General features: G+C 41.2%; 1 protein-coding gene across 2 annotated transcripts; it reads left to right on the top strand.

The window, feature by feature from the left end:
* Nucleotides 1–13,841: 13,841 nt before the first annotated feature.
* On the top strand, nt 13,842–17,224 carry LOC130523552 (IgGFc-binding protein-like). 2 transcript variants are annotated; one of them, XM_057028867.1, is made up of 5 exons: nt 13,842–13,926; nt 14,151–14,357; nt 14,607–14,707; nt 15,383–16,522; nt 16,612–17,224. In XM_057028867.1, the coding sequence occupies exons 3-5, from the start codon at nt 14,647–14,649 to the stop codon at nt 17,016–17,018; spliced, it is 1,608 nt and encodes a 535-aa protein (XP_056884847.1). In that variant the 5' UTR covers nt 13,842–13,926; nt 14,151–14,357; nt 14,607–14,646; the 3' UTR covers nt 17,019–17,224. The 2 variants fall into 2 exon arrangements, with proteins under 2 accessions (XP_056884847.1, XP_056884848.1); XM_057028868.1 differs by lacking the exon at nt 13,842–13,926 and having other exon boundaries at nt 14,088–14,357.
* The last annotated feature ends 1,246 nt before the right edge of the window (nt 17,225–18,470 follow it).

Here is an 18,470-nt window from a genome sequence, read left to right as displayed (position 1 = left end):
CGGCGTGTACCCATTCCCTTATTAGGCAAGGTCAAAGAGGAGCTCCAGAGAATGGTGACCCTGGGAGTGATAGCGCCCATCGATGAGCCGACAGAGTGGTGCGCAGGGATTGCTGTGGTACTAAAGCCCAATGGAACAATCAGAATCTGTGTGGATCTGAACCATCTGAATGACTATGTCCGTCGTAAAAGACTCATCCTGCTTGCAGTCGACGAAACCCTCGCCAAGCTGTCAGGAGCGACTCTGTTTTCAAAACTCGACACCACAGCTGGCTTCTGGCAGGTGCCACTGCACCCAGAATCAGTCCCCCTGACAACGTTCATCACACCGTTCGGGATGTACTGTTTTCACAACCTTTCGGGATTTCGTCAGCACCCGAACACTTTCAGAAGAGGCTATCACAAATGCTGACAGGACTGGAGGGTACTGTGTGTCATGCAGATGACCTCCTTGTTTTTGGGACATCGCGTGAGCAAAATGACCACAGGCTGAGCAAAGTGTTGGAGAGATTTCAACAAGAAGGACTGACACTCAATGAGGACAAGTGCGAATTTGCTGTGGACCGTGTCAAGTTCTTAGGCCACATTGTCAGTGCTCAGGGCCTGGAACCAGACCCAAGCAAGATTAAAGCCATCACCGACATGCCCAGACCAACATGCCCACTGGGTCATGGTTTCCTCTCCGCTCCTCTCCTTTCCTCTCCTCATCAAGCAGACTAGTTATGCTGATTCTTGTGTAGTTTTTCTGCTTCTCCCCACCCCCCCTCTATTTATTTACAGGTATTGCCGCCCTCGGAGCTGCATAATGACCTCCGGCCCCGCTGAAGTGATTGTACATCATATTTTGTGTGTGTGTTTCTGTGCTCTGTGCCTCCTCTACCTCCCCTTCACTCTACTTCTCCTCTCCTCTACCCCTCTCCTCTCCTCTCCTACCTATCCTCTACCTGTCCTCCCCCTTCTCCTCTCTCTTTACCCAGCCGGCCATCAGCAGGAGGGTCCCCCTACACGAGCCTGGTCCTGCTCAAGCTTTCTTCCTGTTAAAGGGGAGTAACAAATAATAAGAAACATTAAGTAATGAGAAACAATATAACAAGAATCAAGAATATAACAAGGTAAAAGCAAATAAGAGATAACTTTAATATAATGGATCTAACATTTCCCTCCTGTTTATCACCTATTTGCTTCAAGATTCAAGATGTACTTTATTCAAATTCTCATAGTCATTTAACAATTTCTACCAGTAGATTTTCAAAGTCATGTTTATGAACACAAATACATTTACACTCAGAAGAAAGTTAGTTCAATTCACTCATATTCTTCAGAGTCTATAGTCAAATCCAGTTCTTGTCTGCTGATTAAGGGATACAACTCGGCCATACGGTTTTCCATGGGAGTGATAGCTGTGGTGATAAGGCAGTTAATAAGAGAACGCAGGCAGGGAATACAACAACATCCACACAAGGTATGGATTGCAGCAAAAACAGCTACAGAAATCAGGATAGATGTAACCAGTATCTTATACTTCCCAAACACATTTATCCATTCGTCCCACATCGCGGTCTTTGCTCCTGAGTGCTCTTTCATTTTGCTGTTCAGGGTGCGAAGGCCTTCTATGGCCAGTGTGAGACTACCATCCAACGCAGTGTTGTTAGGAATGAAGGTGCAACATTGATCTCCGAACACAGCGCACACACCACCTTTCTCAGCTAACAACATATCCACTGCGATCCTGTTCTGGAATGCCATAAGGGAAGTAGCCGACAGTTGGCTATGAACAGCCTCAAAACCGCTCTGAGTCCAATTTCCTAAACGTTGAACATTGTAATGGATGTAGCTGATTCTGTCTACGTTCTTATTTATTGTACACCACCAACAAATAGAAGATTCAAAACCAGCAGCTGCTTGATCCACTAATTTATACTCATCTGGAACACTGCTTGGCACACCGATGGCGTCAATATACGCAGGAACATTTTCAGATTGCCATGCAGATCTTTTATTACGACGTCACTGTTCAGGCATAAATCTATGCGTGTGAGTGACTAATTGATCAGCCGACGTAGGGAACAAACAAATTAGCATAAGAAGTGTTACTAAGCACATAGTCCTGTAGCTCTCATAGGCAATGTATCAAACAGTCTCTCATCCCCACACCACTACCAGAAATAAAATAAATAAATAACAGAGACACAACTTCAGAACCTTATAATGCATGCATGAGCAGCAGGGTGCAACAAATGAACTTTCCAACAAATAAAAATATATATCATTTTCCAGTAAGAACAGTTTTTCGTTTTGCATTGAAAATTGTATCAAAACTACTTTCAGAATGAACAAGCAATTTAAAAAGGTGTTAAAGAAGTGAAGCTGAAATAATGGAGCTGGTGAACTTCAGGTGAATGAAAAGCTTACAGGTCAAATACAGCATAAGAGCTGACCTGCTGGTAGTTACAGGCCAAGGATAACCTTTCCATGCTGCAGCGTTGTTTCTACCCAGGATGCTAGGTCTGCTAAGGCTGGTGAAAGTAATTGTCACGGTTGTGTTTGCATTTGATGGCAGACACACCTGTGGTGCTATCGAAGGAAAGCTGCTGCAGTCACATTGGTCCTTTAGGTCGTTATTTACACTTCGCTTGTCATGACGTATTTTGGTAACGTTCAATCTTAGACCTGGGGGTTTCCAGAGGTACCATACAAATAAAAACATGCATATGAAGAAAATAGACACTCCCAAACATTTAATTGCACTCTGTAGCCACTTGGGAGTCATTTGAACTTATTTGGTTTCAACTGAGTTGGAGACTTTGCATAGCTATTATGTTTATCAGGAACACTATGATTACAATTAGCACCGAGGCTAGCATACTACAGCTTTAGCCAATCTTCTGTATTTTTTTATTTTTTTTTTAATTATCTTTTGTTTATTTTACCCACTGCTGTCCTTGTGAAGTTTATGAAATCGGTACACTATTTATGGACCATAACCTGTTGAAGTAGCCTCCCTAAGTGAGTCGGCGGCTCTGAAAACTTCACTGACGTTCGGGTCTACCCAGACTCTATTCGTCTAAGTCCACCCTATTATCAGACTTTGCATCACCTTCCCGGTCGGAGTTTTCAACAGAAATGACCTTCTTGCAATGAGTGAGGTGTACCCAGGTTGATCTTTCAACTATTTTAGCAGCAGTAGGTGTAGACAAAAGAACTTGGTAAGGTCCTTCCCACTTAGGTGAATACCAGTGTTTCTTTTTTACACTTCTTACTAGGACCCAATCGCCTGGCTCCACCGGTTGGATTTTCTGTTGGGAGACAGAGGGCGTCTCAGTTTCACGACCTTGCTTTTGTTTTTCTAACATTTTTCTCATGTAATCAGCTAGATTAGACTTATCATTTGTCTCCCAGTAGTTTGTGAACTGAGGAAGCCTGTACGGTCTTCCAAATAAGATCTCATAAGGAGTAAGGCCTGCGGTGCTTGTAATGTTTATATAGATCTTAGCCAAATCAACACATTGTGTCCACGGTCTCCCCGTCTCTTCCATGCATTTCTTCAGTCTGTTTTTAATAGTGCCATTAGTTCTTTCAGCTAAGCCTGCACTCTGAGGATGATAGGAGCAATGGTGTTTTAAGTCAAAATGAAACATGACACTGATCTTTTTAACAACTTGATTTACAAAATAAGTACCATTATCACAGTATTTTTTTTCTGGGATACCATATCTGGGTATGATATCTTTGCAGAGTGCAACTGTTAGCGCATCTGAGTTTTTTGTTGGAAATAGTTCTATCCATTTTGAAAATGCATCTATTATGACTAGACAGTAATTTTTTCTTCAATTTTATTTAAATCTATGAAGTCCATATGTATAGTTTGGAATGGATATTGGGGAGGAGGAAATTTCCCTCTCCTTGGTGTCAGATTTCCCTGTGAATTATGTCTTGCACATGTCAGACATGTTCTACAAAAATTTTTTGAATAGGAATTAAATCCATAGGTTGTATAATGCTGCTGTATCTGTCCTACCATCCCTCGCGTTGAGACGTGTTACACCATGGCTCAATATAGCAGCCCATTTACACAGATTTTTTGGTAGGATAGGTTTTCCTGCCCGTCATACATAGATTCTTCTTTTAAGGTTGCTCATTTTTCTTTGATGAGCCGTCTACAAACAAAAATGCTCCAGTTTTTAAAGGTTGATCTTTTAAATCACTTCTACTTTTTGCAGTTTGTTGAGCTAATTCTTGGCAGTCATGTGGTTCTCCGTCATCTGTTATGTGCCTTTCCTATGTCTTTCCTATGGCTATGTCTCTCAACTTACTTTGTTCCATCTATATGCCTCTCAACTTACTTTCTCAATTTTGCAGAGTTTGCCTGAAAAATTCAACTTTCTTCTCCACCTTTCCTGACTTATTTTCCCCGAACCTTCTGCATCTCCTTCCACAAACTTTTCATCCCCCTCAAGTTCGACATCCTTTTTCTTGAATAGCGGCATTTTGTACTATGTGGTCTCACAGAAAAGTTCTCTGGCACAGGGAGGACACTAACACAGCCTTCTACTGTGCACTATCTGCACAGCGGTGTTAGTTTTAAGGGATGAAACCCATCCTTTGTCCTCTGATCACCAGTACTTCGTTTTCTTATGAGCAAAATAATGAAACACAGGACTTGCAGAGTTCTCCTATTCACTCTTTCAATGGCTTAGTCCTCCATTCACACACAAACACAACTTCCTTTTCTTAACTTAATTATGGCTAAGTTGTAACCTACTTAATTAATGGCTAAGTTTAACCAGGTCTCACGTCTGAGGCAACAATTTGTTGTGAGTTTAGCTGTCCTTTGAATCTATAATCAGTTATCCACTTATCTAGATTAGTGAGTTTCTTTGGATTTTGTTCGTCGATGAATTTCCAATCCTTACACCACAATTCACATCTGGGCCTTAGTTTGCGGTTACTTGTCCCCATTTTTGAAGGATTAGGTTGTAACCTTTAGCTCTACTTTTCTATCTGCTTTTTATTATGATTATTTTTATTATTTTTATTTTACGAGTTAACCTTATCCTAATTTACCCTTTTTTTTTGTTTGTTTTTATTATTATTAAGAATTTGGTCCAGTCTTGCACATAGGGTGACCTAAAACTGGGATGTTGATCTCAGTGGGGTGATAATTAATCAACCGTTGTGGTACTTCTCACTTCAACTCTTTCGAGTGGAGAGTCTTGCCTCTGCATCCACAAGGGCCTTATCACTTACTGTCTCACTGCTTTGGTATGATTGAATTTGGTATTTAACAATCCTTTCACATTCACAATCACTCTTTTGGATGATAGGTCGTGACTTAATTTCTTTTACATGTGGCCAGGACTTCCTCGCCCAGCCTTAGTACTTCCCTTAGTACTCTTGTTTACCTGCCATTGACTAGTATTCACAGGGTTTGTTTCTCATTGCGGAGGATTTTTGGGTTCCTCTCTCCCAAAACACTGCCTTAGTGTTTATCGCAATTTTACATTAAGTCCCCGACAATCATCACACACACACTTTTGAATTCAAGACATGCTCACCACCGTTGTCTTTCCTCCTGGAATTCCGTCAACCATCAGGGTCCAAGCAGGGAGCTGAAACCCGGTCCCGGAAAGGGTATCTTAGGTCGCTTTGAGGCGGCCTGCCGTGGCCACGGTCTTTCCTGAGGTTCAGCCTCACCCACTGGACCCTTCAGGTGTGTTGGAATCCGGCTCGAAGGACCAAAATGTTAGGTTCAAACGACCTGAAACATGAGAAAAACAAATGAGGCAAAGACAACAGTTTTGAATTTTACTTGCAAGGAGAACTGAGAGATGTGCTCAGTTACAGATCTCCAACACGTTCTGACGCACACTTCCCGCCATCCTTCTTTTATTGAAATTAAGAGGTCCCTAGTTACAGAATTCAAATGTGTCTAAGGGAGGGGGAAAACACAAGATAGCAGGTCCCAAACAAAGCAAAAGACTGTAAATCATAATGGTGAGATTATACGTAGGTCTTCACTGATTTGATTAGCTTAGCTCTCACACAGCACATTCTTCCATATCAGACAGATTAAAAGAACATCTCCTGTGTCATGCCCTGCAGCTCTATCTCCAGTCAATGTCACTTCCCCACAGCAGCTGCATTTCTGTCGCCCTTGACCAGAGAAGTTTGAGTTGACATATCAAGCATGATGAACATTAAGCATTAACAAATAATAAGAAACAATATAACAAGAATAAAGAATATAACAATGTAAAAGCAAATAAGAGATAACTTTAATATAATGGATCTAACAGGAGGCTGGCTCAGATCAGAACCGCACAGGATATAGACAGTGTCTGCAACAGACTGAAGAACCTGGTGCAAACTGGATGGCCTGACCAAAGGAAGGCTCTCCCACCAGAGCTTCAGCTGTACTGGCAGTATCAACAGGACCTGCTACTTGCTGATGGACTGCTAATGAAAGGTGACCGACTCGTCATCCCTGTCTCTATGCAAGTGGAGATGCTGGAAAAAGTTCATGAAGGTCATCAGGGCATCACAAAGTGTATTGCCAGAGCACAACGGTCCGTATGGTGGACTGGGCTGTAAAAGCAGATAAAGCAGAAAGTGGGAAACTGTGCAATATGTGCCAAGGAGGAGCATACCTTCCCGGAACCGCTGAAAGGGCTGTGGGAACAGTCAAATCTCTCCTGAGGAAGGGAGAGGATCCACATAAGGCCCTCATGGCTTACAGGGCCACACCCTTGGCGCAAGGCGCATCTCCTGCACAGCTCCTGATGGGTCAAAACATCAGAACACCCCTGCCCATCAGTCAGGAGAACTTGGAGCCAAGGTAGCCTGATCTACAAGCTTTCAGAGAGAAGGATCAGGAAATGAAGGAGAAGCAAGCATCCTGTTTCAACATAAGACACTGCGCACAGCAGAGACAGGAGCTCCGACCAGGACAGAGTCTGGGTGAAGAACACCGGGTAACCTGGGTCCAGGTCCAGCCCAGACACCAAGGTCCTACAACATCGAGTTGGGCTCAGGAAGTCTTCGGAGAAATCGATCCCACATCAGGGTCATTCCAGAGACTCCTACTGCTACTAGATCAGGGTGCATGATTAGAAGACCAGTGAGAATGGAATTATAATAAAAACCTGTCTTACATAGAAAGCTGTGGTCACACAGGGCAGAATAACCCCTGCGCAGCTTTGGGGACTCAGGCAGTCTAACCTGACCCTGAGATAGGAAAGTGCCTTGAAGTTTATTGTTTGACTTTAAAAGAAATGAGTTTAAAATTAATTCATTTGCTAAGCTAATTGATTATTGCATACTGTACATTCCTGAGTTAAAGTTATACAGAAATATTTGTGTTTGTATGTACAGTGAAAGAAAATAACGGTTGTTGATGTTAAAAGAAATGTGGGTAACTCACTAAAAGGGGGAGATTTAGGAATATTGGTAGGAACCAATAAGTGGAACTAATGTGCTGATGTTGGTAACTACTGCGGACACATTTAGGGTAACGCCCATTCCCCTTTTGGCGGTATGTTTTATGTGCTTGCTGAGTACTCGTGTGTGTGATTAAAGCAATAGAAAGGATACACTCGTCTCGTCTCTCTTAGGGATACATGCAAAGTATAGAGTATTGCTACATGAATGTCCTGTGCTATCAATGTTTGAAATGGTGTTTCCTGGTGCTTTTGTTTTATGAAAAGACGTAATCTCTCCATCCACACGCAAACTACCGTCTCGCAGCAACTACCAAAAACTTACAAAGAAAAGCTGGATACTTTACGTATTATAACTAAACAATAACTAACTAAGAGTTATTGTGTATATGCTCATGTGTGAACAATATAAATGTGTTTAATAAAGTTTGATGAATTTATCTGGCTATTTTTGTTTTGTTTAATGTGCCTTATAGTCCTTGTGCACTTTATATGAAAAAAGTTAGAAAATAGACCATTTATTGACAGTGCTCTTTATAATCCAGTGCGTTTTATAGTGCGGAAAATACGGTATATGATTACTGACCAAGAATTTGTGAAGATTTCACTTCCAGATTTCTGACGGGCTCCCATAACCATTGGAGAAGTCAATTTATCCATTTTAGTATGGTGATTATTATTAAGGGTTCTCTTTCTTTTAGGTGGAAAGGTCCATACCAAATTTCATACCCTGACTGTGAATTCTGATGGTAATTCGATATGGAGTACTTATGATCCCAAAGATGTGAAGGTGACACAAACCTTTTCTCGGAAAGTGGTAATAACACTGACCTTTCCTATCTCTGACACTCCAGATCTGTGGTGTTTCACTACTCCACAGTAGGAGGCCAACCCTGATTGTTCTAAATCTGTAGCAAATTTCCAGGACTCTCGCTCTGTTTCAAATAAAATAGAGACACTCAGAGGCAAATGGTGGTCATCATTATCACTTGGAGAAAGACGATCTGAAGACTCAACATCTTTGCAGATCCCTGACTCAAAATTTTTAAAAAATGGAACACGTTGGTAACACTCACAACAATGCTATGGAATTGATGTTGGATTATACTCAGGAACATAATCTATCACACTTCTGAATACATCAAAATGTGCCACATTCCATGTATTCTACAATTGTTGCTGCTGTATCATTCTCCCTGGCCGATCACTAGTTGTGAATTGGAATGTACTGATCCCCGCGACTGGAGACGGATGATGAAGACTCCCTAACATACCCTATGGACTAACCAAGATATCAGGGGGTGGTGGACACTGCAGTGGATGAAATCACTTTCCCCTAAGGATTAATATGTGTAGGTTGCTATGTATCGACTCTATTCATATGAACAAGAACTTAGCATTGAGATATAAAATGTTAATAGTTTTGGCCCAAACTAATTGTTCTAACGTGATGCCGGCTGGCCCCTGGTGAGAGGGAGGAGCCAAAGAGGACATAAAATGGTTTCTACTACTCCTCCTGCTGGACTGCTCAACACAAGCTTGCATCACTGTGGAAAACATCACTACGGTTGTTAGCCACGGTGATTTCTGTCCAGAAATGACATGTAACCTTGATGATTGCCACTTTCATATCCTGACTCTGATTCTTATGGACATCCAAGACCATACTCTGCCAGAGAAGTAAGTGCCAAAGATGTTTGCAACGCCGAAGTGTCCAGCTGTGGGATGTTTATCATGATATTTGAGCCAACGTCCATGCATAGCACTGGTGGCATAAAGATTTGACTGTTTTCATGGATTCAGACCATACTTTATTTTCAGGTGGTGAAAGTAGAGACAAACATGCACAAAATACCGTGAGGAGGTATGCTCCCTGTCCAGCACTGCATCTTACGGTTGTACCTGGGTGTGTTCTGCCAGTATACCTGGGAACAGTATGCAGAGATCCAGGTCTCCTATCACTGTGTAGTCAGGAAAGAGAGTCTGTATTTGTAAGAGGATTATGAGACAGTGAATCAGGCACATTCACCTGGCCTATGGACCACACCGAAATCAAAGTCCTGAAGATGAAGAGACTTGGCTACTGTAGTTAGTTGCATGAATGCCCTCAAAATAAGCCCTGAAATGCTCCAAAATCATATAACAGCAAATACCCCTTTTCTGGATTTGAATATGCCTTCTCCAAACACCACAGCAAAATCCCTACCTAAATCATCCCATTGCAGTGCAGCTCAAAGGCCCACATCACATGCATCAGTATGGATGAAGAAGGGCTGTAAAATGTACAGGAAACTTAGGACAGGTGCTGTGGTTACAAAGTCTTGCCTTGCCTTCCATGCCTGTTGTTCCATTTGAATGGGGCACCTTTCTCTGTAAGGGCAAAAATGGCACAAAATGTCATACACAATGGAATGCTAATAACCCCTCAGTCCAAGAAACTAGCATGCTTGCTTCACAGAGGAGAACATGAATTCCACCACCGTCTTCACTTTATCTAACTCTGGGCGCTAGATGCAAAGGGTGACTCTAGCCAAGGAAGGTCAATTGGGCAATCCAGAACTGACAATTGTTGAGCTTCAAGGAGAGGCTTGCTGACTTTAACCTGGCAAGAACTTCCTCCAGTTCTATGAGATGTTGCTCAAAAGTGGGCAAGGCTACAACAATGTTGTCAAGGTAAAATGTACCGGACTTGCAGATTAGACCAGCTAGGACTAAGTTCATAACCCTCTGAAATGTGGATTGGTGCATTGCATAGAAGAAAAGGAAGGAATTTGAATTCAATCAAGCCACAGTGCAAAAAAACCCTTCACCCTAACTTGATTCAGACCAAGGAAATCCACAAAAAATTGTTAATCACAATCAGTCCCGGTTACAATGACCAGAAGGGCAGCCCAAGAACCTCAAACTGGTGCAATGATGCTGTCATCCAACATCTGTTGCATCTGTTTCTCAATTTTTTTTTTCTTGACTGACCTACTGACCTCCGACTTCGCTGACCCACCCAACCCGACTCTACCGGCAGCTTATTTTATTAATATAATGTATTTCTATATTCTACCTATTCTCTCCTCTACCCCCCCCCCCCCCCCCCCCCCCCCATCTCCTCTGTCTCTACCCAGCCGGCCATCAGCAGTAGGGTTCCCCTATATGAGCCTGGTCTCTTACGATACATGGTTGTACAGGACCCGAACGCAGGCAAGACACAGTGATGAAAGGTCCAAAATGGGTTTTATTTAACAAACACAAAAAGGGCAGTCCTCCTTGACTGCCGGGAAGCAACAGTTTTTACTTTGGGTGCGCACAAAGAGCTCCAGCTTGGAGCCACAAAATCACCAAAATCTTCCGAAACCAACAAAGTCACCAGAAACACCAGAATCACAGAGTTTTAGCCTAGAATTCTTTTTGTGAATGATCAGAAACCAAGTTTGAAACCAAGTTTTTTGTCAACTGACAGTGTTGCACCTGTTTCTAATGTAGCATCTAATTCTGGCTCTTTAAAGTTAAGATGAGCCTTGGAGCACAAGAGACTGAGAAAGGGTGTAGAAAGGGATGGTTGCTTCTGCAAAAACTCCTTATCCCACAGTAATTTTTCTGCTCCCTACTAGAACGCCTCATTCCAGCCACTTCCTGCTGCCGAGATAGGCAGATGGGATCTCTGAAGGACTGCAGAGCAGTTTGAGCAGGTGTGGGATATGAAACCAAGCAAAGAACATTTGAAGCATTAAGTTTCACTATCTGGTCTACTTTTCTACTGCGAGTGAAGCACCTGTGCATCCACAGAGCATATGAGCCAAAAAAGTGAGGAGGTGCTCTTCAGGTTTCTGCATGCGGTCTAAAATGCCTCGCCAGTTGCAATCCTGTTCATCAGGCAGCGAGAATGTTCTGAGCATCTTTCAAAAACCGCCCAAGGGAATTGTGGCAATTCCTTTTAAGATTAAGATTAAGATTAAGATGTACTTTATTTATCCCTGTGGGGAAATTGAATTGTAGTAGCAACCTATACACAGTATAGAAACAGAATAAATAAATACAGATAACATTAGAATGTTATAAGCATATATACAGCATGCATACAGCATATACACATAATATAATATATACATATTGTAAGCATTATAAGCGTATATACATAAATATAGAATGAAATAGAAATAAAATTACAACATAAACATTACACAATTATTGTTATTGGCTGGGTTAGGATGAGTTATACAGTTTGATGGCAGACAGCAGGAATGACTTCCTGTACCGTTCCTTAGAGCAGCGAGGCTGCAGGAGTCTGCTGCTGAAGCTGCTTCTCAGTTTGTCCACTGTGTTATGGAGGGGGTGGGAGGGATTGTCCATGATTGTCCGTAGTTTCAACACCATCCTGTCCCTCACCACCTCGTCTTAAGTTTGCAAGTTTACAGCCAACAACAGACCCTGCCTTTTTAATGAGTTTGTTAAGTCTGTTGGCATCCTTAGCTTTAATGCCTGCTCCCCAGCACACTGCAGCAAAGAAGATGGTGCTAGCCATGACAGACTGGTAGAACATGTGGAGCATCCTGCTGCAAACTCTGAAGGACCTGAGTCTCCTGAGGAAATAGAGTCTGTTCATGGCCTTCTTGTAGACAGCATCGGTGTTTGTGGACCACTCCAGTTTATTGTCCAGCTGAACACCCAGGAACCCGTAAGATGAGACTATTTCCACATCCTTCCCACTAATGCAGACTGGGGAGGGAGGGGACTTGCTTTTTCTGAAATCCACCACCATCTCCTTCGTCTTGGTCACATTGAGCTGCAGAGTTTGTAGAGATTTCCCTTTTCTGCTACACCTTGCTTTTGCCAGTTGATCAATGTATTTTATGATTTGATAAAATCATGAAATTTTCTAGCTTTACTGTGTTGCATGCTTATGGGTCTTTCTTCTGCAGAATCCGAACACAGTCGGATTCTGGGACTGCAGTGAGACCTTAAGTCAAATCACACCATTACCAGTGAACAACTGAGACACACGAGGTGTAGTGCAGCTGTTAGGACCCTTGTTCTGTTGTTCAGATCAATACAATGAATGCGTGAGCTGTAAAATGACCGGGTGCTGCTCATTAGAACTACCTCAAGGATAAACAAAAAGACAGTGTAACATCAAGCAAAATGACTTTTTGTGATAATGCATACAGACACCAGTTGATATAACTGGTTGAAGAAGGCCCCATCAATGATTCCCTACTCTAGTCTCCAGAGTCACCTTCCCTGGATGTGTGCTGGAGTCCAAATGCTTCTCACAACGCGAACAGTTGCGACTCTCCACCCACTTTCGAAACTTAATTGCCCGCTGCAAGATACTGGGCCGCAGCGTAGATCCGGGGTAAGTTACTTTTGGTACAAAACTCTGCACACTGGCTTGTAAGGATTAAAATGAAATAAAAGTGAGCAGGTTAGTGTTTGTTGGGGTGGGGAATATGAGGATAACAAATCAAATTGTAAGGATTGGGGCTTCTGGGGTGGGGAATACAAGGCAGGTGTCACCGATTACTTTTATTATTTTAAAATCGGGCCTTAACAGTAGACAAAGAGCAACACCACTGGTAATTCAAGAAATCGACAGAAACAGAAGCTGGACTCCATTCCTGTCATTTTGCATGGAACTAAGTTCGTAAAAATTATTTTAAAAAAATTAAATGGAGGATTCTCTGTTTAAGGAGTTTAAGACAGACATTGAAGGATTAATCGTGGATACTGGAAGTTCCTATTGTCTATTGAAGATAACTGTCAGGGAATTAAAGGTGACTATTTTCATCCTCTAAACAACTTAGATTGTTTAATTTTACATGACCGCAATGAGACTGAATCATATTCAACAGTCAAATACGCCAATCCCTAGACAACCTGAATTCTGACAACCTGCAGGAGGGGCGGCAACAAGTCGGGCAACTTGGCAAATTTAATAGAATGAAAATTAGGTTTTAAATCATTTTCTCAATCCGATTCATATTATGCTGCATGTTATCTGCTCATCATGAAAAACATTGAAAGTGTGCTCTATAGGTGACAGGTGCGAATGCAAGACAACACACATCTCTCAACTGAGACCCTACCACCATGGTAATACAAAGCTGATGACCAAAAATCATGTTTTTGTAAAGACATAATCCTTTAAAAAAAATTCATTCAAGTGTGCATATTTTCAAACAGTATGAGTCACTTTTAAAGTTTTTCACAGTAATAATAACAAATATCAGAGACAAGGAAAACCTGAGCATCACAAGGGAATCAAAAGCTTCACCCCTATATATGTATAATATAATAATAATATACAGTATATTATGTATATATAATATATATTATATGTCTGTCTTAAACAAGGTGTGTGTATATATATATATATATATATTATATATATATATATATATATATATATTATATATATATATATAGTAGAATGGGCAGCAACACAGGAAACATGGTGAAAACAAGGAACCAGTGATGAATCTGAAACCTGAATCTGAAAGGTTAGAGAAAGATATTTAAAATAAAATGTATTTCAACTAATGTTAGAATTATGTCTTGGACTGCACTTTAAGAAAACACCTATATATATATATATATTTACCTTGTATTTACTCTGTTAATTATTTTCTCCAGTCATTAATTGTCATGGTATAAGTCATTACTTCCGTTTGTTTGTTTTTAGTTCTTTATGTTTGTTCTGTTGCTATGCTATGTCTTCTGTCAGATGTTGTGGCCACAGCGACCCACCGTCAATCCAAAGTCAAGACTTTCACCAATGTGGAGTGAGGTTTTGGGCCTCAACCATGTAAATCTCATGCAAACGTCCACATCACTTTGTTGTTTGAATTACAAATTTTGTTCCAGCATGTAGAGAAGAGAGGAAGAAATCAGGTGATTCATGAGGAACAAAGAGTCACACATCACCTGAAAGGTAAGACAAAGCATAATTTATTTGAAGAATCCCTATAATGATTTCAGAATAAGGACAATAGCAAACAAGCATCAGGAGGCATCATGACCACAACTTTGGCTGCTATAATACTAAATTTAGAAAGTATATTTAATTCAGATTTGCTGGAGTTAAGAGGTATGAGGTGTTTTCTTAAAGTGCAGTCCAAGACATAATTCTAACATTAGTTGAAATACATTTTATTTTAAATATCTTTCTCTAACCTTTCAGATTCAGGTTTCAGATTCATCACTGGTTCCTTGTTTTCACCATGTTTCCTGTGTTGCTGCCCATTCTACTGGTTGAGGCGACACTCAGCTCTGGCATACAAGGTCAAACCTTTCACTTTTAGGGTCTATTCTCTTTCATATGCTGTAGTGTAGTAAATTGTATTAATGTGCTATAGCATTAGTCCCAGTTTGTTTGCATGTTATCCTGTTCTACCCTCCAGATTTAACAGAAGACAGTTTAGTTTTGTCTATAGTTTCAGCCTCAGTCTTGATGATCATGATAACTGGAACTGTTGCTAGTTATTAGTTTATTAACTTTAAAACCTGAGGTCTATTAGCTCTCATCTTCAGCCTCATATTATTATCACAATAATGAAAATAGCGGATTTGGATTATTCTGAGATTCAGCTTGTTGCCCAGCTCTGGTCTTGTTTTGTTATGGAAAGAACAAATGTTTTCAAAGTTGTTAGCCTGTAAGCCTGATTTAAAAACAAATTTAAAAAAAAAGGGAAATTTTAGCTTTAGCCTTAATCTGTTAGCCTTTCTTCTAGCATTTTAGCATTACCTTGGTCTTAGTTTGATACCACAATATTCTGTGTTAGAAGTTTATCTACATTATATCATTGAACTTGTAGAACTGAGCAGGAACTCGTTAGCAGTTGGTTTTAGCTCTTAGCCTTGGTCTTTCTGTTGCCACAATTAACTGAGCTGGAACCTGGTACCTTTAACCTCGATCCATTAGCATGTCAGACTGATCTTTCCTGTTTCCTTTCACAGAATCCACAGATGGTGTCACCGGTCTGAAATTTATTGTGGCTTTTCCGGAAAATATTGCTAATTTTTATCCAGCTTTGCCAAAAAACATGATCATAATTACAGCTTTGTTTCATGAAACTGAAGTTGTCATTAAGGGATATGAACATCACAAAGACACACTGATTCTGAGTGCTGGAGAAACTCAAACATTTGATGTTGAAGCCCATCTGGAGCTCTCAAGATCAGAAATCTCCAACAGTTCCCTCCAGATTAGCAGCAACAAGCTCATCACTGTCCGTGAAGTCCACCACAAACACCATAGTATTCAGACTTCTCTGGTTACACCCACTGACAAACTGGGGACAGACTATCTCATCCCACCAGTACCCATCATCAATGGAACCAGTCACCCTGTAGACCAGATCACCACATTTGTAACTGAAAACAACCCTTTCCGTCTTGTTATCATCAACACCGAACAAAACAACATGGTCACCCTCACAGGTGTTGCCTCTAAAAACATCTTCCTTCTGCCACACCAGGTTGCTAGTATCTGGTTAAAGCCAGAGGAAGCCTTTAGGGCTGTGAGTGCCAAAATGCCCATTGCTGTCCTCTTTGGACATGCATGTGCCCACCTGCGCAATTGTACGTGTGCACAGTTGTACACAGCTCTGTACCCAACCAAAGAAGAAACAAAAAAGTTCTACATTCCTCCTTTTCTCACAAAGGGTGTTGAAAATGGAGCATACGTCCTCCTGTCACAAAGAGAATCTAGGCAAGTGAAATCGGCCAGTCAAATCTCACCACTCCTGGAGGCAACAGGATCAGCCATCCTCTACCGTCCGGGCTTACTTATCCCTCTGATACCAGAGACAGATCATGGTGCCTGTTCCATCGTCACCTCCGTTCCAAACGCAAGAAATGTTGCCGTGATTGTTGTCCACAGGAACCTGACAGCTGGGGTTCATCTGGGATATCAGTCTTTGGAGAGTTTAAACTGGCAGCAACTGGACGGGAATGATTATGTTTCAGTCCACATTGACCTGCAATCGAACAAAAGTGTAATCTGGCACTCTTCCTCCAAAATGGCTGTCTATTCCTTGGGAATAAAAGATGGCCTAATGTTTGGCAACCCAGCAGCTATCATTAGCAAAAGTGCAGGTATGACTTAAACCTTTCTTTGTTTATAAAAAAAACCAAATAATTAATGCAGTGACAGTCACTTCAGTTTCTCTGTTTGCCCTGGTCAGACATCAGGGGCTGTCTTTTGGTCCCAGAGGTGATCAGAATTGGAGCAGTGGCAGGGGGATGGCGAGAGTCTCTTCAGTACTGCCAAAATCAGCAACTGGAGCTGGTAAGCTTTTCCAGGAGAGGACACATGACCCAGGTCTACAACAAAATCATCCTGGGCAAACAGGCAGGCCTGATGGACCTGTGGATAGGGATGCGTAGGAGCGCTTGCAGTGGACAGTGGTACTGGCTGAGCAATGAACCAGTGACTGAAACCAACTGGGCAGAGGGTGAGCCTGGCACAGTTAACAATGCTCAGTGTGTCATCATGACCCTGAAGAGTTCCAACTTTATTTGGAGAGATGAGAACTGCTGCAGGAATGCCCACCCTGTCTGCTACAAGGATCCCACCTTGTTAACCATATAGACACGATGGGTGGCACAGGGGCTTTTTAGAAACCTGTATGGATATATATATATATATATGCATCCGTTTTGGACTGATTTCCAAATTAGACCAGTCCAGTGAGGTATTAACTACTCATAGCAGCCTCTTTATTTCTTTAGCTGGTGCTAACTGAATCTGCCCACTCCACTAGTGTTGTGATTGTACTCTATTAACATTGCATTGTTTGAACACAAAAAGTTTTTTGTTTTTATTTCCTTGTAGAGTTTCTTACCCCCCTTTTTTATTCAGCCAACAGTAAGAAACCAGTGTCAAACTGAGGTGTGTGCTTTTTATAACAGCTAGCATTTATTTCTGCACTGCAGGAACTAAAGTGACCTCCAGCACAGAAACAAGTGCAGCTTGTTTCTTCCTCTTGTCTAGAAATCTAATTTATTAAACACTAAAGGAGAGCAAAACTAATTTGTGTGGCAACAGGTAGACTTTAACATTCGGGAGCTTTGCTGGGTGCATCCCTACCTCTGCCGACTGAATTTCAACCTGGGGGATTATCCCATCAATGACTTAAAAATCAATTAAATGACATGCAGATGATGACGAAAGTGGTAACCTTCACCTGACACCAACTATCACTCAGCAATCTTAAAATTTAGAAACGTTTCCATGCACATAAAATCATTCAAATTCATGGGTCGTGTGTGTAAGAACATGAATAATGGCAACTCTTACAAACTGCAGCACAGACCAAAAGGTTTCTCCTGGTACCCACCCTTTTACTCCAGACACCAACATTTTAGTCACCGTAATAAAGCACAACGGTCACCATATAATAAATGAATAAACACACTGTCACAACCACATTCCACGAGCTGTAATTAAACCACCAACTTTCGCCCCACCACACAAGGGCACTACGATACGTTATATAAGTAACAATAGTACATGCATGGAAATGAGCAACTCAGGAGAACTCCCATTAAGAGAACTCTGACAGTGGTGACGCTGCAGCTCTCGCAGCACATGGTGCCATTTAGCATGATTTGCTAAATGGCAAGAAAATTCTTCTTAGTTTGCATTAAAGTGTCTTCTTAGTTTGCATTAAAGATAAATGTTTAATTAATCAAAATTTAATATGGCCTATTGTTAATTTAAAAAAGAATATAAGTTAGGCCTGTTAACCCACTTGGGTTTTTGACATACTGCACCCTGGTTATTACTATATTTGTTTGATATCTTCTCTCAACACTGTTGTTATCTCAGGCCGCAGTTTGGGTGCTGCTTAGACACAAGATGGCAGCATAATCTACATAAGTGGTCTTTGAGATGAAGCCTCAATCAGATTTGCTCTCTGACTTTTTACCAGTGGTCATGAGTAAAAGACGACTTATCTTAACAGAACACAAAATTACATCAAGATTTTAAAATGCACAAAGAAAAGAAAAACAAAAATATAGTTTAATATAAAGTCAAAGT

The sequence above is a fragment of the Takifugu flavidus genome, chromosome 4 (assembly GCF_003711565.1).
Source record: "Takifugu flavidus isolate HTHZ2018 chromosome 4, ASM371156v2, whole genome shotgun sequence".
Taxonomy (NCBI): domain Eukaryota; kingdom Metazoa; phylum Chordata; class Actinopteri; order Tetraodontiformes; family Tetraodontidae; genus Takifugu; species Takifugu flavidus.
Note: the sequence above shows the minus strand (reverse complement) of the source record. Positions and strands in the feature narration are given on the sequence as shown.